Source organism: Mastigoproctus giganteus, chromosome 6, assembly GCF_048544385.1.
Source record: "Mastigoproctus giganteus isolate SK-2022 chromosome 6, ASM4854438v1, whole genome shotgun sequence".
Classification (NCBI taxonomy): Eukaryota; Metazoa; Arthropoda; class Arachnida; order Uropygi; family Thelyphonidae; genus Mastigoproctus; species Mastigoproctus giganteus.
Window position 1 is genome coordinate 201726016 of NC_143580.1, and position 27459 is coordinate 201753474.

Here is a 27459-nt window from a genome sequence, read left to right on the forward strand (position 1 = left end):
AACAATGATAAAAAAATAAAATAAATAATAATAATTAATAAAAGAAAAGGAAATTAAACCTATCATCCTATGCGCTTCCCTCACCCGAAGGTACTATCCATATGACCTTTGAATTTCCCCAAACTGTCAGCCTCTACCACCCATGTAGGCAACTTATTTCAGTAATTTATAACTCGCTGGCTAAAATAAAACTTCCTGCAGTCCAATCTAAACATTTCCCCCCGTAACTTGAATTTATGTCCCCTAGTTCTAGCATCATTTATAATCTTGAAAATTTCGTCCTCATTCATTTTACTGATGCCTCTCAGAGCCTTAAACACCTCAATCAAATTTCCTCTAAGGTGTCTAGTTTCCAAACTCTACAACCCACATATTCGAAGTCTTTCTTCATAAGGACGCCCTTTTGCCGATCTTACCAGGCGACTTACCCGTCTTTGCACCCTTTCAAGAAGCTCGATGTCTTTCTTTAGGTGCGGTCTCCATACTTGAACACAGTATTCCAAGTGTGGTCTAACAAAAGCCACATATAATGGGATTATCACGTCCCTATCTCTACTTGCAAAAGTTCGATAGATCATCGATAGGACACCATGGGCCTTCCTTGCAACCTGTTTACAATGCTCAGAGAATTTCATGTCTGACCGTATCGTAACACCCAAGTACCTTTCCTCCAGTACTGGGTTAGTTGAACTCCACCAAGTGAATACGTTATTTTGGGATTACTGTTTCCCAGGTGTAATACCTTACACTTTGCTGGATTAAAGCATAGCTGAGATTTTTCTGACCATTCCTGAAGTCTATCTAGGTCTCTCTGAAGAAGCTCAGCTTGACAGTGATCATTAACTACTCTACAAATTTAACATCATCTGCAAATTTAGACATTACGCCCTCTATCCCTTTATCGATGTCGTTTATGAAAATTAAAAATAATAGTGGTCCTAATACTGATCCTTGGGAACCCTACTTCTTACGTCAACCCAATCTGAGGAACAGCCATTTATCACAACCCTCTGCCTCCTGCCCTGAAGCCATCCTTCTATCCATCTAAGGATTTTCCCAGTGATTCCAACCTGTTCCAGCTTATAAAGCAACCGCTCATGTGGGACTGAGTCAAAAGTTTTGCTGAAATCTAAATAAACAATGTCGAAATTATTCCCTAAATCCAGCTCGTGAGTGACCCTTTCAAAATAGAGAACCAGATTTGTTAAACATGATTTTCCTTTTACAAAACCATGTTGAGTATCCTTGAGAATTTCAATTCGATCCAAATGATCCTGAATTCCACCCTTGATCATTGCCTCCATGATTTTCCCTACCACTGAAGTTAGACTGACAGGTCGATAATTTCCTACTTCACTCTTAGAGCCACCCTTATGTATGGGAGATACATTGGCACTTTTCCAATCCAACGGAATCTTCCCAGAGTCTAGTGATACTCGAATAATTAGCCTCAATGGTTCAATGCACTCACTTGCCGCCTCCCTTAACTCCAGGAGCCTTACTGGCCTGTAGGCTCGAAAGTTTTTTCATTAAATAATCTCGCGAAATTTCAATATCATTAATTACATATTTTTAAACTTCGCTCCCACGATTTCCCATTGCCACAAAAGGTTTTTCATTTGTAAATATCGATGCAAAATAACTGTTGAGTTCATCTGCAAGGGCAGCTGGTGTATTTAATACTGTCCCCTTTCCCTTACGTAAAGGTCCGATCTGGTTTGTCCTGCTCTTCTTGGCATTTATATAAGTGAAGCCGTCCTTATCTCCCCTCTTTGCTCTGTTTGCTAGTGATTTCTCATAAACTGCCTTTGCTGTCGAACCGTTTCTGTGGCTCTATTACAGATCATCTTGTAGCTGTCATAGGCTTCAGTACTTTTTTATTTCTCCGTGACCTTTCCATGCCACCTTTTTCTGCTTAAATAATGTGGCAACATCACTATTCATCCAACTTGGAACCCTCCTCGTGGAGTATTACATCTAACCGTTTTTGTATATGGCTGTAAATTGAGTGTGTTCTATGGTCGATTTGTCTGTTTTGCTGGACAAAAAACCCCAGTTTCTGGGGGGGGGGGGACCTTGCGATCTACGCCTGAGACCGACTAACTTAACCACGGAGTGAAAAAAGTCCATTAAAGCGTCATCGACGGGATTCGAACCCGGGCTTTTTCCACGCGGTGTGGGGAGGCCGATAACACTGTGCTGCCGCGGAGGCTCATAACTGGGTTGTCACTCATTGTATCACTAGGATACCTACCCTCTCACTGATGAGAAGCCAACAAGTTTCGAAACGTTGCCGTCTGGGTGGTATCCGCCGAGAATAAGTAACGTTAGTCTTTTCTACTGGCGAAGCGTTGCTTATTCCACGTAGTGCAATATCATGACAACTTGTGAAGGCATTCACAATATGAAATGTAAAAAAGCGATGCCATTTCACCGACTTCAGTGATTTACTACGAACAAAAATGATGCTTTGCACTAACTTGTTCGTCTAGTAAATTTCCCAGTAGTCTGAGGCTTTCTGCCCTAAACCCCTTATTAGTCTTCCTTCTACTGTTAATATAAGCGTAGAAGTGGTTGCTGTTTTTCTTTGCATTCTTTGCCAGGGACTTTTCATAATCTGCCTTAGCTTGCCTAACCTCCTTTGTAACTTTATTCCAGATTCCGTTATTTTTCCTGGAACAGACGTTAAGCTGATAGGTCTGTAATTACTATGTTGTCTTTTAATTCACCTTTATGAATTGGGAATATATTCGCACTTCTCTAGTCCATAAGCATCTTCCCTAAATCCAAGGATGTTTTCATAATTATGGCTAAGGGTTTGCTTACCTCTTTTGCTGCCTCCCTTAATATAATTGTATAAATTCCATCCGCCCCAGGTGCCTTTTTATGTCCATTCTCAGAAACAGGGTATGTCTGCCCCGGGCAAAAGTAGATGACGTTGCAGAGCCGATTTCATCTTTCAAGGGCAGATATCATTTTTTAAAAGGCGATCTTGCTGTACACGTTGGCACTAATGATATTAAGAGGAAGAGATCTGAGGACTCATTTAATCAGTACAGGGTAATGTTCGCAAAAAGTCGCGAGTTTGAATTGAACTTGAAAGTGTCTACAATTCTGACCAGGCACGAAAGGAGGGAATATGCGTTTAACGCTTGTCAATTAATAATTAATTCGGCCTTGGAGAGAATGTGCAAGGGTCATGGGGTTGAATTTTTCTTAGCATGGTCTGTGATTTTTAACGGGAGAAACTGTTTTTGCAGGGATGGGATACACTTGAATAGAAAAGAAGTGCAAGAATATTTGCTGATGCTATCGAATCAGTGATAGGTGGGTCGGAAAACTGCTAGCTTGGGGGGGAATACAGAGACTAGTAGTTTAACTAGAGCCACAGGCAGAGGTGAAGTGATTCTTGCATCGCTACTGTTGGTACATGCAGCAGCCTGGAAAGCAAGGTGTCTCGGATTTCAGGCCCTGCTGTGGGTCATCATGGAACAAATGAATACATGGGCTGTATTATAGGGTAACTAAGAGTAAGAAAACGTGCATGTATATTTGCATGTACACTAATGTCAGGAGCACTGTAAATAAATTTTATGACTTTGAAGAACTAATTAAGTCGTCGAATGCAGGCATTGTAGGAATAGCGGCGACGTGATGTCACTCAGACATAGGTAATGCGGAATTTGATTATGGGGAATACAATGTGTACAGGAAGGACAGACAGGACAGGAGAGGTGGAGGGGTTATGCTAGGTTATGTTAGTTAGGAAGTATATTAAATCTAAGTCACTGCATCCAGTTGCCTGGGTGACGAGTGCAATATTGAGTCAGTTTGGTGAGATATAAGCACTGGGAAAACCAAATTGAGAGTAGGAGTGTGTTGTTGGCCTAATGACTATGATGTACCACACAGCTATACAGGGAAATAGAGTGGACCAACAAATCAGAATATCTCATAATGGGTGATTTTAACTTTCCAGATGTTAACTGGTATTAATTAGTATTTGTGAATTGGTCACTCACACACTAGCAAGACTTTTGTGGATTTCTTGGATGACCGTTTTCTACAGTGTGTAAGAAGGTGATAAGTGAATAAAACGAGCACAAACATTACAATTTAAAAAAACACAGCACTATTCGCCAAGGTAACAGACAGGCTCGTTACATAAATGTCTCCAAGGGATATCTAAACGTTAAAATACCAAAAAATACCTTTGATGCTTTGGGCTAAAGTCATCTTTAACGATGAAAAACATTTTGGCAAACCATAAGCTAAGCTCTTCTAGATCTTAGAGAATCACATTTCGTACTTCACACGTTCTATATCACACGAAGATCTTTATTAAAGTGATATATATCGACTACCAAATAGGACTATGATTGGTCCCGATGCGTTTTCTCTGGTTATGATTAAAATTGATACCCCTACATTCTCGATTTCTTTGTTTGTTGTTGGGTTTTAGGCGCATCAGCGACATAGACCATATTGTCGCGGTATATATTTCCTATAAATTACCTGTGTTTTGTGTTCGTAATATCCTTGCTTATAGCCACCCATCACCAACGACGCCTAATATTTGAATCTGAACATTGTCACTGAACCATTGACGGATGAAAAAAAAAAGTTGCCTTTCCGATAAATCACATTTCTTGCCATGCCATCTGGACGATAGATGGAGGATACAGTGACAGACTGCGTAAAAGAATCACTCCGATGTCCTGGTCCAGCAGAAACAGGTAGGCAGGTGACTGCAGTGTTTTGGTATGAGGAATATTATTTTGAGAATCTCTTGGAGCCCTCATACTCCTAGACTTTGAATGCTAAAAACTATCTATCCATTATTTGAATGCACTTTGAATGCTAAAAACTATCTATCCATTGTGGCTGATTGAGTTCACTCCTTCATGGTAATTATCTTCCCCAATGGAAGAAATGTGTTCCGACAGGATAATGCGCCCTGTCACGTTGCCGGTGCTGTTAGAGAGTGGTTCGTCGAACACGAAAGTGACTTACAGGTGCTATCGTGAGCGCCGAATTCTCTGGATATCAATGGCATAGAACATTTATGGGATTATGTGGATTGACTGATCCGGCGTTTCGATTTTCCACCGCGGCCTATCGTAGATATACGTGACACAATCCTGGCGACATAGTACGAAATGCCTTCTTAGAGACCTTAAGAGTCAGTGCCTCGCCGTGTGGTGACAATATTATTAGGTAGGTGGTCATAATCTTTTGACGAGACAGTGTTTTTTTTTTCGATTTTAGCGAATAGTAAGCTTCAGCGGACAGGCCTTACCACCCTCCCCATATAGCCTGCTAAAGCCAGGTTTTACCGTTTTTTTTTATTACTATTTACACTGGTGTTCAAAGAACGTGCATCATCCTTTAAAATTGTAATTGTCGTCTGAATAACGCAAGTATATGGCAATATTTCTTATAGATTGCATCAGATAAGATTGACACGCGTAGGTGATGACGTATTATTGCATCAGCCGTTACTTTCAGCTATATAAGCACGCTCTGCAAGAGTTGCAGTCATTCCTTGCTTGTGTCAGGATGGCGAGTTACGTGCAGTTGACGCCACGAAGAAAGAGTGCTATTGTTGCTTTACTTGAGGGAGGATGTTCTTCCCGTCATATTGCTTATAGAGTGTCTTGTAATCAGTCGACAGTGAATAGATTTATTTCCAAACTCAAGAATACTGGTTCTGCTGATAGGAAAAAAGGAACCGGACGCAAACGAGTCTCTACGCCAAAAACAGGACTGCGTTTTGAAGCGCTTATGCCTTAAAAATCGAAAAGCTTCTTCGTCTGAGCTGAAAAGAGAATGGGAAAAACATACAGGAGTGGTAGCAAGTGCAGTAACAGTCAGAAGACGCCTCTTCAAAAATGGACTTGACCCGTCGTCCTAAGAAGAAGCCCCCCTCGCACAAAAAATGGAAAAGGCCCGATTAATTTGGTATAAGGAGCGTGTAAAATGGACTCCCGAACAGTGTAAGTCAGTTATTTTCTGGGATGAGAAGAAATTCAACCTGCATGGCTCTGATGGGAAACAAACGATTTGCCGTAGACGTGATGAAGAATTCCATCCAGACTGTATGGTGTCTACAGTGAAATTTCCTACCAGCCTAATGATATGGGGGTGCATTTCGTATCGCGGAGTCACCTGCAGTTTATAAAAGGTTCCATAAATGCCAATGGGTACCTGGCTATATTGGAAGGCAAATTGCTGCCAACCATTACAGACCATTTCAACCTGCCAAGTAACTGCATCTTTCAGGACAACTCTGCTGTTGTTTGTTGTTGTTGTTTGGTTTTTTTTTAGGAGCATTAGCAACTAAGGCCATATTGCTCCGGGATATGCGGTGGTCAGTCCCTGACCTTTCCGCATCCTCCGTATTTGGTGGTAACGGGCTCGAACCCCGGGCTAATCAAGAAGCGTGTGCTGCGCACTGCTGCTCCTTCCCACCTGGCTACGGAGGCGCCACCGACAACTCTGCTCCTTGTCATCAGGCGAAAAGTGTAAGTAGGCACTTCTGTAGTTACTTTAGCTTCATTTCTGCATTAGAGGTTCGACAGTAATGTGTTTACATTTGTTTCAGGTGAAAAAATGGTTGGAAGAACGGTCCATTACAACTGTTAGCTGGCCAGGAAACAGCCTGGACCTGAATCCTATAGAGAACTGTTGGCATCGTGTGGAATCAGCAGTTGCTAGAAATAAACCAAAGACCCTTCGTGAACTTCAGGAAGCCATAATTCGTGTTTGGAACCACGAACTATCAGTTTATTATCTTCAGAAATTGATCTTGTCAATGCCTCGACGGTGTGCTGCTGTCATCAGAGCCAGAGACGGTTCAACTAAATATTAGTTTGCACCTGGTGAACTTTTCATTTTGTTTTCCATTTAAAATGATAAACTGAAGCAAACTGAGGGCTTCTGATAATATTTCGGGCATAATTGTCGTGTTTACCAAAACTGTTGTATAAAGGTTGCAAATGCTCATTTTGGAATATTTTGAGAGGACTGTCAAATATTACTTAGCTTTTCCTTAACTATTAATAAATATCTTTTTTTTTTTATATTTCTATTTGTGATGCTAGTGATTAATGTAACATACCATCGCAAAAAAAAGGGTTAGAAATGTAAAATTCCTAGGTAATGCACTTTCTTTGAACATCTGCGTATATGGAGGAAGTCCGTGACCTAGTGGTAACATGACGGTACTGACATTTCCTATATATATTTTGATATTAATTAGATGGTGATATTAGTAATCAGTATTCAACATTACCTTTCTTTTCAAGCAAAACCTCCTCTTCTTCAATTTAGCAAAGAAAAAGCAGCATGACAAAGAAATAGAAAACATGGATAAATGCAGCTATCAATTTTACTCTGTTTTAACTTTAGATCATATTGCTGTTATCCAAGCAAAAGTAATGTTTTTATCTTACCAGGGTTGATGAGCATTATCAGGTAGTTATCAATCTATAGGAAAAACTGCAGGACTGTATATTAATCTACTAGGAATAAAAAAAAAAAAAACTAGGAATAATATTGCTTAAAAATGTATTGCAAAATGATATTCATTTGATGTCATTACATTTGTGCAAGCAATGAATTTTACTCCTTGAAATACAGTTTCTTGTCGAGTATTTTTAACTATAGCTTAAATAGTTTTATTACTCAATTAGGAATCTTTAGATCGCGACACTTTTCCTACTGAGTGTCAATGATATTTTTCCCAAAATCATTTCCAACGTTAGTGATTTCTATAATGTTTTCATAAAATCACGATAGGGAGAAAAATAATTCAATGTCAGATTTATACTTGTTAAATAAGAAAATAGTGTACCAAAATTTACAAAGTGCATTTAGCATTACACCTACCGATAACTTGGAAAACAAACAAACATATTTCTATGATTTGGACTGCCTCCATCCGCCATTGCGTGGAAAATAAGTGAGTTCCATCGTCGGTTGAAGTTGACAGGACCTAGAAGAATTTTTCAGAGCTGATCTCGCACTGCAGATGAATAGTTTAGCACTTTCGGGGGTTGCATGTTAGCCTCTCCGGAATTCGATTTTTTTTTTTTTTCATTCTTCAAAAGATAAATCGACCAGAGAATGTATGCAATTTATAACACGATATATTGACGTCGCGTGACCCCAGGTGTCTCTATGCTTATTCTGAACAATTACAACGTTAATTTTGTGTTAAAACCAGCTTACAATTATAGGCTAACTGCTAGCCAGTTCAGTTATTTTGTAGTATTAATATTGGCCATATCGTGCAAGGAAGCCCGAGGCTTTTTTCTGCACCAGTAAAAAAATAATAATAATAAATAAATAAATAATATAAAATATAAAATAAAAATTTAAAAAATATCCTACCTATTTGACTCCTCCTCGGGAGCTACCTGTCTAGTTCACTTTTGAATCTCCCAAACTGTCGGCCTCCACCACCCATGGAGGTAGCTTATTCTAGCAATCACCAACTCTCTGGCTAAAAGAAAACGTTCTTTTAGCTACCGAATAACTGACTAAAATAATAGTGACCTGATCTAGCTGGAAATCTCTCGTCAAGAGTTCTCACCAACAATTTGAAAAGGTATTGACTATTTCTTAATTCAGTCCCATGAGCCTAATTTTCTTTTCATAAAGCAATATCAGTTTCGTCTCGCCTCAGGAAGCCGTACAACGAATTCTTAACGGCTTCATTACGGTATTAATATATTCCTTGTTCCATGGGTGGAAAAGGAACTAACGAACTTGCTGCCTTTGCAATTCTGATCTTAACTTTCTGAAAACAAATTACATATTACTTCACTTTAGTTTCCCTGTCAAGGTTTTACTTATGACATTATTTCAGCCAAGTTTGCATTCAGTTTTGTCATCTCTTTCTATTCGATCTCTTGACGTTCTTCTGAGGATGTTTTATTGTCTAGCAACAGCAACACTGGTAATCCTAAAGGTATGTATACCTATTTTCCACAGGGAGAATTATCTTTATTGAGAGCTTTGGTTCATTCTCTAATATAAGCTGCCGTTGTCTGTACACTGTTAGTAAGTTTATGATGTGAATTCCGTATACAGTTTAAGCTTGTCTATAGATTATTTTCTGATCAGTTTACCAATAAATTACTAATTTACTACTTAATTCTGCTGGTTTACATTGAATTTACAATAAAGTGTCTGTTCCAAAAAAGAAATTCTAGCCCATAGTTTTGTATAGTGGCTAAGTATAATGAAAATGGCGACGTGAAGCCGATGGACACTTTCTGATGGATCTTCAGCATTTATGAAGAAACATCGATAACTGAAAGGGGTTTAATAGTGTCTCTTATAACTTCGTAAATGTTTAGCCCGTTCATCGTAAATGTTTAGCCCGTTCATACTTCGTTGTATTGCTAAATCTAACTGCTGTGCATTAATAATGAACGTCGGAAAGTAGTATTAAGCGTGATGTACGTATGTAAGAGTGGAGTGGTGGGAATTCTAGCAACTAATATGTCATTCTGCGAATATGTGTTGAAATTATTAAGAACACATTCTAATCAAATATCAACAAAAATACTGGTAAATTAATTAAAATTTCTGTAAAACAGTGACATTCAAGAGAGAGAGAGAGAGTAATATAGAAAGGAATTACAGAGGAACGGATGGAATGGGCAGCATCATTATGCACATAAGAGATAAAAGTAAATAGCCAAATCTCCTTCCAAATCATTTTAGTGAACCTAAGATAGCGAGTACTTAAAATTGCTGAAATAAACGACTGTGAAACGAAACATTTCCTTAAATGTTTAAGGTTAATTCTGATTTTTCGGAAATTCAGGAGAGATCAGACACAAATTAAGCTGATGTTCCACAAGAGCACTAAAGAAAACTATTTAAATGAAGATTTATATAGGAAATATACTCAACGTTTCGAATCTACGTGGTTTACTTAATTACTTTACATAATTACTATGTTGGCTCAATCGTACAGCTTACACTGTAAACTTGTTTAGAAATATCTGGACTCGAATCTGTCGGAGACTGGAAGAAGTCATATAGACCTCTTCAGTCGGGCCTGTAGCCGATCTCAAGCTGAAAGTTTTCCCCATGAGCTAATTTCTAGTTTTACAGTTCACCCAACGTGAAAATCGGCCCAACGTGCAATTTCTTCACTCTAACTAGGTAATCAGATTCATCAAGGCTAGATATATATAACTCATTTGCAATAAAGATTTATTATAAAAAGGATGAAGTCCTCGATAAAAGCTTTGATTTCTCATGTTAGGATTTTATCGCAATTTTTTCTGATGTTGCAGTAAAAATAAACAGCACTTCCTATGGTGCTGGTGTGTGTGTGTGTAAGGCACCAAAGCAACTAAGGATATGAGGTATCAGTATGGTGTGTCTGTAATTGCATATATTCTTTGGTCTGTTTGCTGGAAGAAAAACCCGAATTTCCAGGAGGAAAAAAATGCAACTCTCTCCTGAGACCGACTAACCCGGCCATTTTGTGAAAAAACAAAAACACGATTAAAATTCCTTTTGTCATTGATGAGATTCGAACTCGGGCGTTTTCTGCCCGGCATGGGGGAACGGCGATTATAATCATTGCACTACCCACGGGGTCGTAAAGTTATGCACCTGGGGAACAGGGAATTACTTATAAGCTAGAGGAAGAGGAGTTAAAAGTGGTTCTATACGAAAAATACTTAGGGGCTATGGTAGAATCAGATATGAAATTTACCATGCAGTATAAAGACTAGGAAAGCACATGGTGTCCAGTCTACGATAAGAGAAGAGGAGCACTTAAAAAAGTTACCTACCTCGGTAACAGCCTAATTTTTAAAATTAGACTAAAAAATATATTAATATATTATTATTGATATATAATTGAGTGCAATATATAGCAATAAATATCATTTATCTGGGCAAGAGGAAAAACCTAAAAAATCGAAACCTTTGTTTTAGTTTCTGAAAAAGCCATTTACAGCTTACTTCAGATCATAATCACTTGAAAATCGATATCCACGAAGGTGTTTCTGCAGATTTATGAAGCGGAAATAATTACTAGAGGCCAGGCATCGAATATAGGAAGGGTGGTCTAACTCTTGGAATCCACAATATTTCAGATCAGCAATTGCTAAAGTAATTTCTAATCTGAGATTTGTGTACAGACAAACGCATTGTAATGAAGACGCCAGACACCTACTGTCAATTTCTCACTTCTCTGTTCCTTATAACCCCTCTTACATTTTTTAGAACAGCAGCATAGGTATCTCTGTTTATTGTTTTTCTTATGTGGTATATAGGGGCTATGGTAGAATATAGGCTATAAAATAATTCCTTCCATATTCCAAAAATGGTGGCTAAGATCTTCCTCCAGAAGGTTCAGTTCTGAATTTTTTGAGTGGCTACTCATGGGGGTTTCCATTTCATTTCATGGTTGCCCTCATGGGTAGCACAGTTGGTAGAATCGCCATTCTCCCCACACTGGGTGTAAAAGACCTGAGTTCGAGTCCCGTTGATGACGTGAGGAATTTTTATGGTTTTTTCCACGACGTGGCTGAGTTAGTCGGTCTCAGGCGAGGATAGCATGGTTTTTTCTCCTGGAAAGTCGGATTTTCCTTCCAGAAAACAGATAATCGACCACAGAACACACGCAATTTACAGACAGTATACACGGAGCAATATAGCCTTAGTTGCTGATACTTCTAAAACCCTAATACAACAATAATCCATTGCATGGACTCTTGTTTTGTTCCCGATCTCATTGATAAATATCCACGTTTCGTAACCAGTTACAATTTCTGTAAGAGAGACTCTTTTGGATCTGTATTATGCACCTGTAAATTTTCGTCAGAGATTTTTGAGTCCTGTACTGTTCCTGAAGATGTGTAAGCATTTTTGCCACCCATCAAGGACCTATACCCTCATTCATGAAAAAATTAGACATATTCTTAGAAATACTGTACCATTATTCAATATCTAGTAGGGCTACCATTTGCCCAAATTACAGCCCGTACAAGTCGTAACACGGATTCCACCAAGTATCTGAAGGAGGCTGGCTCCAAATTCCATCAGGATATTTGTCTGCTGTTATATTGTGGTTGGTATAGAACTACCAAACCCTACTGCCCTTTCCATTCAGATACAAATTTTGCACAGTGCATATCTGCGTTGTTGTCTTGAAAGAATCTATCGCTATCCGATAAAAATGACGCATTTCAGGGTAAAGCTGATCAGAGAAGATATAAGGATTTTTATTATTATTATTTATTGAGTAAAGCGGTTTCTAGCCTAAAAATCCGGCAAATCCGCCATACATATAGACATGGTACAGTATACAATATTCTTATATACATGAGAAATTGTATATTTATTCACGACCTTATAACGATATGAGCTTATCAGCGTATCCGTACCAACATAACAGACCCCATACTATGATACCAATTCCAACCTCTTGATTGGTGGGCACGAGATAGTCTGATTGCACGCCTCATGAGATTTACATCACACTTTCACTGCAAAATAGTGTAACTTGAGACTCGTCCGACCGCATGATCTTTTTCTACTGTTTCACACTGCGGTCTTGGTGTTGGCGGCACCACTCAAGTGGAACATTTCAATTTTTTACAGAAAGAAGCGACTTTCTTATAGGCATATGACTACCAAATTCCAGAAACTAATTTTCACTGCATAGTTAAGTTTGAAATGGGTCTTTCTTTGCCTAATTTTTTTTTAATCATTTGCTGCACCCTGGACCTTTATTCTGATGCACAAATCGCTTTAAATTCCTGCGGTCTAGTTCTTGGAATACCGACTTTCTGCCACATTTCTTTCTTTTAGAGGTGTACTCTCCTTTCGTGGTCCACTCATTGTACACTTTTGAGATGGTCACATTAGACACAGCAGCGATTTTCTTTGTTTTCTCAGTTGTGGCTCCCATTAAACATGCTCCAACAATAACACCTTTCTGAAAATCGGAAAGAGCACCTGTCTTCCCCATCCGGATCGACTAAGAGGCCCCAAGAAAGTGTACATACTATGTGACAACTTACCTTTGCATACTATATGTGTAATTATCTGTTAACGCCAATTGTAAAAGGTTTCTAATTTTTAATAACAGATTTCAAGAAAGTGACATGGTTGATTGTCCAAATATGAAGATCAGTTTATTATATATTCTTAGGGTAAAAATATTGCTGCTATGTTTTCTTTAAAAAAAAAGTCATCCTTACCTTCCTCTAATTTTGGATCACCGAGTTCCACATAAAACATAGCATCACGTTCGTAGCTCTCATTATCTATGATATGTAGTCGAATCTCCTTTCTGAAAAAAAAACAAAATAAAAACACATCATTGAAGGACATTATATAAGTCCAACGTCTAAGATTATTTAAACATAATATATAATACGTTATTAAGTTTGTTTTCAATAAATGCTACCAAACAATTAGCACTCAATGTGGTCACACCTACTTTAATTGACAACATTGTCAACTAATTACTGTTCCCATGAAATTCAAAATGTGACGTTTTAGTTAATAAATAATTCAGCATTCATTAAGCATGGAGAATTTGTGACAATAGGGACAGGTTCTTGTAAAAGTAGGTCGCAGCAAACAATTAGTGAATATTGCATGAGCATTAAAGACCTTAGGCGGGTTGGTGGTAAAAAGCAGAATCCTCTGAGCGCTGTACTTAGTCAGCAGGGATCATAATGTTTCTGATGTGCATCTTCTAGTGTTTCATTTAATGAAAACACCACTTTAAGGAATAATTAAGTCGAAGTAGCTACTTTTGATAATGGACTTTCTCTTGTACAATTTTGCTTAAGCAGCAATCATTGTTTTTTCCCTACTTTGTTTCAGTTTGAACATATCATCTCATATAAATGGAATTGGCTTAAGGGTTGCGATATCATAATGAGGATCTTCCTAGTACCTGGAACGGCAAATGTTCTTGAAAACATTTCTAAATGCATTAACATCGTTGTTGTAGTGTGTGAGCAGTTGAGGCCTCTAAATTTTATATTTCGATTCTTCTTTTTATGTATTTAAGGCAGGAGGAATTGGTTGGGTTGTTAGATTCACTTGTTCTTAATTATTTAAGTTTGAAAAATTCTCTGATCTTAAAGTTTTGTATAATGAGATTGTTATGCTTTTCAAAGGACACTAATCGGATTTAAAATTAGTTTCAGGGGAGCTTAAAATGTTCTACTAGTCCTATATTGATAACCAAACTTCGAAAATGGTCATATGGTTCTGTTTATACTCCGACACGATCACTAAGTCATAGGAGTATACAGTTAATCATTTTAACAATGAATATTTATATAATCTGTAATTGTATTTGCGAGTTCGCAGTATAAACAGAATAAAACATTACACTTGGAAATCATATAAATGTCCACTTAGCAAGTAGATCTGGTTTCAGACGCAATAAGGTGTCTGATTGTAGTCTAAAACCAATATCTAGTATTTCAGAAACCTGCAATGCTTAAGAACACTTATTCGCAAGCAGTTCCTTGGCTTCAGTTGCTGTGAAACTTTGCTTGCTAGTTTAACTTATCTAATATGCAGGGTTTTTCTTATGCAGGGTTTCCATAAGAGAATGCCAGTATTTAAATTTAGTTATCCTTATTTCATACATTACTGACATTAATTATAACCCGAAGACCTCTAGTTACTGTCCCTTACTAATCAAATATTTAAAATAGCAAGATCTTCTTTTTAACATTAGATATATACAGTTACTTAAACAAGAAACTTCTCCTTATTCAGTTTCTTGTGCTCATATCCTATGGCTGTTACGTCGCAATTAGTTGCAGGATGGTGACTATTCTAAGGATCACAGACAAATTTTGAGTCTGTGATCACTACATCTCGTATTTGGTACATACAGCATTAGGCTGAAAACACATAACGCCAAATGTATAAAGCGGTGGTAATACCACCGCTTGATACACTTCATAAACGTAAATAAGCAGGACGGCCAGGAACCTCTAAGGAAATCGTTGACCACATTCTTGAAACATCTTTTTTGCAGTCCCAAGAAATCAAGTGAAAGTTTAGAATTACTTGTGAAAGTATAGAGGTAATTTTTGCAAGGTTCACTATTTCTGAAATACTGCTATAAAAATGTCATGCAAGCCTTATAATTTGCAGATTGTTCAACATATCTGAAGCTGACAATCTAGCTTTGAATTTACTGCATCACTGCATGTAAAGATGATGACTGTGTGAGCAACGGAATTTCACTTGCCAAGGAAAACGGGCACAACTTTCAAATTTGGAATTGTAGTCAATCTTAGGAATAACTAGAACGTGAAGGAGATATTCCTAAGGAAAATATATAGCGCGGTTTAGAAGTTTTAACATTAGTATGGGTATTAAAATAACACAGCGATGAAAGTAAGCGAACTTATTCTGTATATGCCAAAAAAAAAAAAAAACTTCATGTTATTTCCATAAAATAAATGCCTATCTAGTTTTCCTTGAATTTTAACAAACTCTCCTCCTCAGTCACACGGTTGCAAACAACTTATTGCAACATTCCACAAAACGCTGCCCGAGGTTAAATTTCATACGATCAAATCCACTATTACTCTCTAAGATTTTATAGTTGTGCTTTCTGGTTCTTGCCTCACTCACCAGTGAGAATATTCCTCTCTCATTCATCTTAGTAATCCCCTCAACGCCTTCACTTTAGTCAAATTTCCGCACCGCAAGGTGTCTAGATGCTAAACTCTGCAGACCACACCTTCTAAGCCGGTGTTTCCCAACGTGGGTCCCACGCCCCACATGGGGGAAATTTGATTGTTCAGGGGGGCAATTCAAAAATTGCTCGTCTAGAGTTTAAAACAACCGCCTACTATGACTTAACTTGTACAAAAGAAGAATTGTTGGTAAAGTCTCTGTTTATTGCTCATACTGCAACTGTCAATCGTACTCTTGAGGCTAGTTATGAAATTTCTTTACTCATTGCTAAATCTGGGAAAAATCATACTATAGGAGAAAATTTAATCAAACTATCAATATCAGCATTTCTTAAAACAGTTCTGGAAAAAGATGACAAAGACGTGAAAGCTAAGCCACTCAATAACAATACTGTTAGCGGAAGAATAGATGAAATGAGTGAAGATATTGAAATACAACTTGTTGGAAAGCTGAAAACAAGAAAATTCTCAGTGCAAATGGATGACTCAACTTTGAGGGACAGTGAAGCCGTACTGATAACTTATGTAAGATATATTGATAAAGGTAATTTTGCTGAAGAAATGTTATTCTGTAAATCGTTAGAGAGCACCATTACCTCCAAAGATATATATAATAAGTTAAAAAATTACTTAGATGACAATAATATATCAATGAAAAATATAACATCTTGCGCTGCAGATGGTGCTCCTAATAATTTAAATTCTACACAGTGGGACCAACTGATGATGTTACCAACAGCAAATTCAAAATGGGAAGCATTCAAAGAACTTATCTTGGAAGCTACTAGGCTTTACATACCAATTAAGAAATATTGTTCAAGGTTTAGGCCTAAGTGGATGTCAGATGAACTAATGAGACATATGGCAGAGAAGAAAAATGCATGGGATACTTACAAATTAACACATGACACAGAAGCCTATGATAGATACAAGTTGATATGCAACCAAGTTACAAAGGAGGTTAGGCAGGCGAAGGCAGATTACGAGAAATCCTTGGCAAGGGATGCAAAGAAAAACAGCAAAGAGTTCTTTACTTATGTAAACTCTAGAAGGAAGGGGATGAATCAGATTGGTCCACTTGATATTGATGGGTCAACTGTTGGTGATCCTGCTCAGGCAGCTAACAAACTAAATGAATATTTTGCATCGACATTCACACATGAGGAGTTATTCAGCGAGGGGAATGCCAGAGGTGTATTCGACTCTAGCAGTAAGCTACAGAATCTTGAAATAACTGGGAGTAAAGTGGAGGAGAAACTGTTGAAGATAAACACAAGAACGGCACCCGGGGTGGATGGGATCTATCCAGTTATATTAAAGGAGGCAGCAAAGGAAGTATGCAAACCCTTAGCCATAATTATGAGAGCTTCCTTGGACTCAGGGGAGGTACCCATAGACTGGAAATGTGCAAATGTGACCCCAATTCACAAAGGAGGATCAAAGACTGATACAAGTAATTATAGACCTGTGAGCTTAACTTCTGTTCCAGGAAAATTAATGGAGGCACTGGTTAAAGAAGCACTGCAGGATCATTTAGACAAGACTTCAGTTATAGCTCGGACACAGCATGGTTTGTTAAGGGGAAGTCTTGCCTGACCAATTTGATTGGATACTATGATGCAGTCACAAAATAACTGGATGCAGGGAATAGCTTTGATATTATATACTTGGATCTTAGAAAGGCTTTTGATACTGTTGCACATGGAAGACTGCTACACAAATTGGAGCAGTGTGACATTGGAGGCAAATTGCTGCTATGGATAAAGGGATGGTTGAGTGGCAGAAGACAGAGAGTGGTAAACAATGGACACTGCTCATCGTGGACTAATGTTATTAGTGGAGTCCCTCAGGGCTCAGTGTTGGGTCCATTATTGTTTTCTGTATTTATAAATGATATTGATGATGGTATATCAAGCTTAATGTCCAAGTTTGCAGACGATACAAAGGTTGGCAGGGTTGTCAAGGACACTACTGACACTTGCTGCTGCAACAGGATCTGGAAAGGTTGAGCAGATGGGCTGAGAGGTGGCAAATGAAGTTTAACATTGACAAATGTAAAGTACTACACATGAGAAACAGCAACCCCAGAGCAACGTATCAACTCTGTGGTACTACACTGACAGTGGTAGAGAATGAAAGGGACTTGGGGGGGTGGTTGTGCAGGCAGATATGAAGTTCTCTGAGCAGTGCAGACGGGCTGCAAGAGTAGCTCATGGAGTATTGTCAATGATATACAGGAATTTTTCCAGCAGGGATAAGGAGGTGATTATTCCCTTGTATAAGGCAATGGTCAGGCCACACCTAGAGTACTGTATACAGGTCTGGAGGCCTCATTTCAAGAAGGATGTAGAGCTGCTGGAACGAGTACAGAGAAGGGCAACAAGATTGGGTGCTCTTACGAAGGGGTGCTCTTACGAAGAAAGGCTTAAATTTTGCAAATTACAGTGTCTGGAGACTAGGCACCAGCGAGGTGATCTGATAGAGGTGTATAAAGCCTTGAATGGTTTGAGCATGCTCAACGCTGATGGGATTCTTCCTCTAGCTCAGAATAATCACCTGAGAGGGCATAAATTCAAATTGAGGAAAGACAGATGTAGGATAGACGTGCGGAAATTTGCCTTTAGCCAGCGGGTGGTTGGTTGGTGGAACAGACTTCCAACCCTTGTCGTGGAGGTTGATAGCCTAAATAAGTTTAAGGCTCAGCTGGACAGGTATTTTGAACGAACAGAGGGGTGAAGTGGAAGTGGTTTTTTTTTTTTTTTTTGGCTGATGCTGCATAAGCTTGCTTTCTTGCATCAAATGCCTCTACTAATGCTAATGCTAATGCTAATATGATGGGCAAGAAAAATGGCTGCTTAAAATTGATGAAAGATGAGAATCCAGAAATGCTTCTTGTGCATTGTGTTATTCATAGGGAAAACTTGTGTCTCTTCAAGCTTTTTTGTGAAGAACAAAATGAAGACCATGTGAGACTTTTACTTCACACTGAAGTAAGGTGGCTCTCGAAAGGGAACTGCTTGAAAAGATTTATGGAACTATTTGATACTATTAGTGACTTTTTAAGTGACAAACCTAAAATGAAGCATCTGTTAACGGTCGATGGTAAAGCATTTGTGAGTTATTTAGCCGATATCTTTGAAAAACTAAATATATTAAACAAACAACTTCAAGGAACAAATAAAAGTCTCGTTGATGCAAAAGCGAAGACATTTGGTTTCATTACATTTATTAAATTATGTCAAAAATATATTTTTAAAAAAAATTTGAACAGTTTCGTTGTCTGCAAAAATGTGAAGTGACTGATACCGCTGTATTTGTTATTGTTGATCATCTGAAAATTCTGTCCGATGATTTAAAAGAAAGGTTTTTTGATTTAAAACAAATTGATTTTCCAACCTGGATGATGCAACCAATGTTAGTGGATTTGTCTGATGTATCAATGCAGTACCAAGAAGAATTCTCAGAAATGCAAAATGATGAGTCAGTTAAAACTTTATTCAATATAAAAGAAGCGATGGCATGGCTTTGTGATGAAACAGAAATTAAATACCCAAATTCAACCAACTTTGCAAGAGAGCTATTGTTACCGTTTCCATCTTCATATTTAGCTGAATGTGGATTTAGTGCCATAAATGATTTGTTACTAAAGAAAAGAAATCGACTGGATATCACAATGTCTATTATATGTTTTGAAAATTTACTTACTATTTTTTTATTAATAATTTCCTAATGATTTCTTCCTAAAATCTAAGTCTCGTGTCCTGAACAAATTGTAATTAGGCTTCATTTAGGGAATAATTCAATTTTTGAATATAAAAAATATGTATATCGGTGTTTCCCAATGTTACATAGGGGGCATCAGAATTTTAGAAAGAATTAGGTGGGTCATGGTAAAGAAAAGGTTGGGAAACACCGTTCTAAGCCAATCCTTAGGCTTATAGAGACAATGTTTAGCGCACTTTACCTAAGTTGTTGCTCTTTATACTTTTTCTAGAATTCTCTATCTTCCTTTGGATGTAACCTCCGCACCTAGATATATTATTTCAAGTGTAGTCTTCCATTGTCTAATAGAGTGGCACAGTGGTGTCCTTCTCTCCACTTGCAAAATTCCGATAAATAATAGATGAAACACCACAGACCTTCTTGCCGCCTGTGTTTACCGCACGTTGAATCTAATGCCTTTTTTATTCAAAGTAACTTTATTAAATCTATTTGTTAAATAAAGGCAAGCCAGAAATAAAGACAGACTTTTATTTTAGCGAAATACTTTCGAGCTAACTACACCATCTGAATAGAAACTACAAGGGGTGGTAGAGAAAAATTTATTTATTTTATTTTATTCAGTTGGAAATCATAATCTCACCACTGGACAGCAAAGTGCTAGTGGGGTTTACATTAGTGACAGTAAGTAATTACAGTAATGATTACAAGACTCAAGTGATAAATGATTAGCGTGTAACAATAATAAAATAGGAGGTGTATGGGAATAAACAAAATAAAAATAAAGCAAGAGTAAATTAGATCAAATTAATTCTATAAAATGAACAGAAATTGATTAATGCGATTAGTAGAAAAAGTCTGAGGTCCATTTTGAACTCATTATAAAAAGTGACCATTGGCACATCCCAGGAAGAAAACAGCATTCCGAATTGGCCCTGTCAGGCGACGACGTAGGGTTTTTGGTTTGTAGAGCAATCAACCATGGAAACTATCGTGCTGCGTTAGAATTGAACAACGGAAAAGGTTTCAGCCAGGATGTGTTTTCTGTATTTCTTTTCAAAACATACTTTACTTAGGTCTATTTCAAGGATGTTGCAGAAATTGATGGTATTGGAGGAGAACATGTATGAAATACATGTTAGGCTTTGAAGTGCGTTTCTGTTGATAGTATAGTTGTAATTTTGGCCTCTTCTTCTCTTCCTGCTGCATAGGATGTTGACAATGTCGGGGGCATCCAAAGTGCGTGTAAAAACAGCTGACTAAGGGTTATAATATTCCGTTTTACGATGGGATGTTTCCACGGTAGGATGTTCAGGTTTGAGAAGAGTACCGCCTTGGAGATTGTGAAGGGCTTCCTTGTTACCCAGTTCAACCATCGTAGGTACTACACTGGTGTGCAAAACTTAAGGACCAACACTATTTCTAAAGGTTACAACCAAAAAAATCTTTACTTAAGGTACTCTTTACTGATGATAGTAGATTCAGTCTCAGCAGCGATTCTGGACGTCAATTAATCTGGCGAGAGTTTGGCACACTGTATCACCCCGCAAACATCGCTGAAAGGATCGATATGGCGGTCAAGATGTTCTCGTCTGGGGAGGCGTTATCTTGGATGGACGTACATAACTCTAGATACTGGAAGGCGCTACTGTACTGAGGTAATCCTTCCCCATGTGCGTCTGTTCCGAGGTGCCATTAGTCCCGGTTCGTGTTTATGGATGATAACGCCACACTCCATCGCACTGCAGCTGTGATATGCTTTTGGAAGGTGAGGAAATTGTTCGTATGGATTGGCCTGCCCGTTCCAATGATCTAAATCCCATCGAACACATATGGGACGCTCTGGAGAAACGCATAGCGATACATCCACACCCACTAGAAAATGTTCACCAGCTGAAGATGGCGCTGACAGGAATGGACGATGTTACCACAAGAACTTATCAACAACATTGTTCAGCGTATAGGCCTTAAAATGGCGTACGACGATTTTCTGTTTCAAAGTTTGAATTATATTCCGGAATATACTTATCTGCTTTTCAGCACACAGATCTGTCACAATCACGTTCGCTAAATGCTTGTACACGTTTCAGCAGTTTCGTTTACTACATGTCCATACAGAATTGTCATCTATGTCTAGATGCCAAATTGTCAGTGTTGCTTTATAAACCAAACCTACATAACTTTTGAACAAAATGGATCTGTCAGGAATTGATTAGTGAACTCAGCATTTCTGAACATAAAGATGGATTAAGCAGTTTTTGAAAAGTGTATTGCTACATATGAAAATTGTACACGGATCTTGTGAAAACACAAGATTTAAAAGAGGCACGCTTAATCTGAGTTAATAAAGGCTAAACCATTTTATCTATATTCATTCTTCGCAGTCTTGTGTGCAGAAAAGCAACTTCTTTCTTTTTATTAATGCAATAATATTGCCCCTTCAATTTTTCTTCCTGAAGAAAGACTCACGAGGTTTACTGGATAGTTCTCCATGTTTCGATTTTAGATATTGTCATCATTTATTAAGTTTAATACTTTCCATGTAAAAACAGTTAAAAATAATATCAATAAATTTGTAAATAAAAAAATTTCTTGCTTAATTCGTGTTCGTTTTCTCTTAATGTGCACAGTGGGCATAGTGTTTTTTGTCAAGCGGTTCCTGTGGTTCCCCACAGATCCGTGTTGAGTACTCGGTGAAGTATGCACAACATTTTAAGGCCAGTCAGTGTGGGTTATGTGTGAGTGTGTTGTTTGACTGACCTCTTAGTTACTGGGAGGCTCGATCACCATGGAAGGAGCCTTTCAGCATTCGTCTACCGGCACGAGGAGCCGGGCCAGGAAAATAGAAGGAACGCCTGACGGCTCTCTCCCCACTTACAAAGCAAGAGAGGAAAGAGGCGAAGTTAGAGGAACGGGGCGAGTTGGATAGGAAAGATAAGAAAAGAAGAAGGGAAGCAAGAGTAGGCAGAGCGGAAGGCTATCCCCAGCAGAGGGCCAGGTAATCTTACGCCTGTCAGTTGACCAGCGTCAGTAGAACCCCTTCGATGAGGACTCATCGAGGGTGGTTAAAATCCCGCCTGGGGAGTGTCCCAGGCCAGCAAAAGAGCCCGAAAGCATCCAATCCCACGTGGAGATGCGGCGTCAGCAAAGGAACTTCAAGGAGAAGAGATGATGTGCATATTGTGCTTAATCTGCATATATGCCTCAATGGATACAGTAAGTATTTATACAGAGTGAACACTTTATTAGGTATAGCTACATAACAGCGGGTAGCCTTACCCCGCCCTGTTCCTATGAACAGCCTAGATTCGAAGTCCTTAGTTGCATGGACTCAAACAGATGTCGAAAGCGTGTCACGTCACAGGAGTCTGCGCGGTAGCACAGTGGTATCGTCACCGTCCTCCCCACACCGGGTGGAAAAGGCCCGGGTTCGAATCCCATCGATGACGCCAGGAACTTTAATGAGCTTTTTTCACTCCGTGGCTGAGTTAGTCGGTCTCAGGCGTAGATAGCAAAGTTTTTTTCCCCAGAAACTGGGATTTTTCGTCCAGCCAACAGACAAATCGACCATAGAACACACGCAATTAACAGACATAAGACACAGCACGGCAGATGAATTTAATTATTCGGGTGGCCTAAATATAATAGTTTGGTTTGTCACGTCACAGGGATGGTGGTCTATGCTGACTCAACTGCTTCCCACAGTTGTTGAAAATTGAATGGTTGCGGATCTCTACTCCTAAGTGTTCGTTCCGCCTCATTACACTGGTGTTTAATTGACAGGAATCCAGTTGAGCACCAGATCACTGTTGTAACACTGTAACTATTTCTTTACAATTATTGCCTTGTGACATGACACATTATACTGTTGGAAGAACCCATTCACAGATGCACATATTGCATCTGTGAATGCGTTTGGTCGGAAACAATTTCCAGTTAACCCAAGGCATGCAAATGTTGCTACACTGCTATCAAAGAACCCAGTGTGCACCACGAAAACACTCTCCACATCATTACACCGCCACTATCAACCTGCACTGTTCACGCTTAGAAGGATAGGTCCATGGTCTCATGTTGTTTTCGCAATATTCTGTTCCTGCTATTGAAACAGCTGGAAGCGGTATACGTTATTTGTGTCAGAGAGTTGTTGTAGGGTTTTAGGTGCTTCAGAAACTTAGGCTATATTAAGCTATATATAATATGTCTGTAAATTGCGTGTGTTCTGTGGTCGATTTGCTATTTGCTGAACGAAAATCTCGAATTTCAGTGAGAAAAAAATCATGCTACCCTCCTCGCCTGACACCGACTAATTAAGTCACTTTGTGAAAAGTACCCATAAAAAGTCCTCACTTGTTTAACGGGATTCAAACTTAGGGCTTTTCTACCCGGTGTTGGGATATCGTCGTGTAGCAGAGTTTTAGGAGCATCAGCGACTAAGACCATATTGTTCCGTGTGTCTGTAAATTGCTTGTGTTTTGTGGTGATTTTCTGTTTGCTGGACGAAAACCCCGAGTTTCCGGGATGAACAACCACGCTACACTCGTCTCGCCTGAGACCGACTAACTCAGCCACGTTGTGAAAAATGCCAAAAAAAAAAAAAATTCTCACATCATCGACGGGACTAGAACTAAAGTCTTTTCCACCCTCTGTGGACAGGACGGCGATTCTACCAGCTGTGCTACCCACAAGGGTGGAATACGTGAGACCAGACAATGTTTTTCCAATCCTTCACTGTCCAGTGTTGATCTTTCACAGCTCACTGTAACCGTACCTTGATTTTTGTTGACAGGAGTTGAAACCGTTTTAGTCGTCGGTTGCGACTAAAATATATGACAATATATATGACAATGTACGACGAGTTGTGCGTTCTCATGGTTTTTGTTGTTGTTGTATGATTTTAGGCGTATCAGGCCCTATTGCACTATTTATAATGTCTGTAAATTGTGTTCTGTGGTAGATTTATTGTCTTCTGGACGAAAAACTTGAGTTTCTGGTAGAAAAAAATCATGCTACCCTTGCCTCAGACCGACTAACTCAGCCAGGTTATGAAATGTGCTTTCTGAAATGCCTCTTTGGTTACTCGTGTTGTACCTGGTTATTATGTGACTGAACTGTAGCCTTTATGTTAACTATGTGCAAGGTTTTTCAGCCTCTCGCATCGACGGACTGATTCCGACCACAGGATCAGTGTTGTGTGAAGGTTGTTTTGTTATTGGACGTTTATTGCATATACAGTATTAACGGCCTCCAAGCCTGTGCTCGTAACCGAAATTGTATTATGTCTCTATAATCTCGTTACACCCGAGAGGTATATTGATACATTCCTCCTACAGCACTAGTCTCTTCGGCTACTGGTTGCTGTAGTTTTGGTCTGACCCGAAGCAGATCTTCATCTCAAAATGCGCATTAGTTCTTCCCAAAGATGATCAGTGAGGTTCAGGTGTGGATTCCGTGTATGCTAATGGAGCTTTTGCATATCTTCAAACTAAAGTACTATAGACATGTAGTACGATATGGTGTATTGTAATTAACCAAATGAATTCCGGTTAATATCAAACTCGATTCCTAGTTGAGATTTTTCGTATTTCGAGTGATATATGATTGATCTTTATGGATGTAAAACTCGAGTCTAATATCATGAAAAACATATATTCAAGAATGATTCTGATCATGTGCAACAGATAGATTTACCTGGGAATCAATATCTAGCTTCTTCAGCTATTGTATGCATATCTTCACTGACAGACTCCGCCACTAGACCTTTTCCACATGGTGTGGAAGGACCATGTGGAACCTCTGATGCCACTTTATTAGGTACATCCTTGCTGTGCGCACAAATGGTTTGTCCCATTTGTGACTACAGTTGTGGATATAAATGCAGCAGAACAACCTTTCTGGTATCAGTTAAGCGTACAAATCGTAGCAAGAATGGGGAAAAGGAGTCATCTAATGGACTTTGAACGTGGCATGGCAGTAGGTGCAAGACGTGCCGGACAAAGCATCTCTGAAACGGCAGTTCTCCTGAACTTTTCGCGCACCACAGTTTCAAGGGTGTATCGAGAATGGTGCAACGAACAGAACACATCCTCTCAACGGCACTCCTGTGGAAGAAAATCGCTTGTTGATGAGAGAGGTCAGAGGAGGATGGCTAGAATTGTGCAAGCAAACAGACGGGCCACAATGTCGCACATCACGTCAGAATACAATGTTGGTGCGCACAACAAAATATCGCAACGGACCACTAGTCGCACTTTGTCGCGAATGGGCTACAGAGCCGACAGCCACATCGCGTACCTTTGTTATCAATGAAGAAGAGAACACGCCTCCTGTGGACACAGCAACACCAGCACTGGACTATCGAGGATTGAGTGACCGGCTTGAACCCCGGTCACTCAAGGCACGTGTACTTATGCACCGCGCGCCTGACCACTAGGCTACGGCGGCATGTTATAGTGCTCTTTGGGACTGGTCCCTTCACAAGCGCTTTAAGGGGAGTAACGTTGTTTGTTTTAATTAATCTTTATTGTACATAATTTTCTGGTTAAGGAGACAAAAGTCGCCCTTGTTGGATTTTCGCAGTGTGTATATAACCATATCGCATACCATGTGCTTTTGGACTCCTTCGATTATTTAAATCGAGTCAACGGTTAGCTAGGAAATATTTCTGCCAAGAGAATTAGTTGAAAGAAAAAAAAAAAAACAAACTCGCTGGTTAGTTGAACACAGCTACTAATGGCTGTTGTAATTAGCGTTAATAACTTGAAACGGATTTTGCTGATGAAGTTTTTGGAAGGCTGCCAAAGCTATTTGACACTCCCTATCATTAGCAAACGTTAAATTTATTTATTTATTATTATTTTATTTTTTTTTTTGTTTGCCACAGAATACAGTTTCATGTATGTATTAGAGTAGAAGGCATATACTGCTGTTTAGAATTTTTGTTAAAGTAACTAAGGCCACGAGGCACGAGTGTACTGTGCTATAAAGTCGGTTTGCTTGTTTAACGAGATGAAAAACAAAACCACAGTTAATGCAAGGGGGAAAAAAAAATATATATATATATCTGGACCCTTGCCCGAAACTGGCTAACTAGACTACTGTGCGAAGAAAGCCCATGAGAGTTCCTCTCCTTGAGAAGGAATTCGTACTAGGCTTTTTTCAACATGGTGTTGAAAGACAGCAATTATATCCTTTGGAAAAAAATAAAAACATAATAAGAAAATATAGAAAATTAGAAGAATTATTATAGAAATACAAACAGCTGATCTTGAGGAATTTGTATTTTTATATACAGAACTATTAAGAATATTGATTCAATCAGTCGATACATGGGAGACACATGAATCGTATATTTAAAAATAAGTTTCTTAGCCATTCATTGTAGTGAAAGGTTGATTTTTGCAACCTATATTAATTAAAAAAATTAATATGTGTAACTCATACAATAAGCAGTTTTGTATATTTTGAAGGTTTTCTTCTTTCTATAGTATTTTCGCAGTGCATAGGCTTCCTTATAGAAAGACAAAAGGTCTCTGTTTGTTAGTATCGATCTGCTTGGAAATAACAGCGGCACGACGAAATACCCAACATGTAGACGCTAATAAGATGACCCGGGCTACCTTCAGCAGTGCAGACAAATGTCTCGAAATCGATGACGGAAGAGGAAACAGAATTACCTAGAAACAAGAAAATTTGACCGACGAAGGAAACTGGAGTCCACCAGGGATTCAAAGGCTGATGAATATTAGCGCAAACCTTTTATTTTCCTATTCCATTGTTTACAATGGAAACAAATCAGACAGCTTCCATTACAGTGGTGACACCTAGTGGGAACATGTTTCAAGTAACCGCATGAAAATGGCAAAAAAAAAAAAAATAAATAATAATAATAAATAAAAAGATTTCCTGTTTACCAGCTGAATATGTTATGCAAAATTATTTTGAACAATGTTTCGAACAGAAAAATAAGATCATCTTTAGACAGGAAATATTTTGTTACTGTTAGTAAAAGTATTCA

At 38.6% G+C, this 27459-nt stretch overlaps 1 protein-coding gene across 4 annotated transcripts in view; it reads right to left on the minus strand.

Annotated features, from left to right (window-relative positions):
• Positions 1–27459, minus strand: part of LOC150084880 (sodium/calcium exchanger 3-like) — a 533436-nt gene that overhangs the window by 140191 nt on the left and 365786 nt on the right. For 2 of the 4 annotated variants that reach the window (XM_090376678.1, XM_090376675.1), the window contains exons 3-4: positions 13242–13333; positions 7295–7321 (exon numbers count right to left, since the gene is read on the minus strand). In XM_090376678.1, the coding sequence (XP_090232804.1) occupies positions 7295–7321; positions 13242–13333 (119 nt within the window). The remainder of the gene's footprint in view (positions 1–7294; positions 7322–13241; positions 13334–27459) is intronic. The other 2 variants (XM_090376677.1, XM_090376676.1) reach the window with 1 other exon arrangement.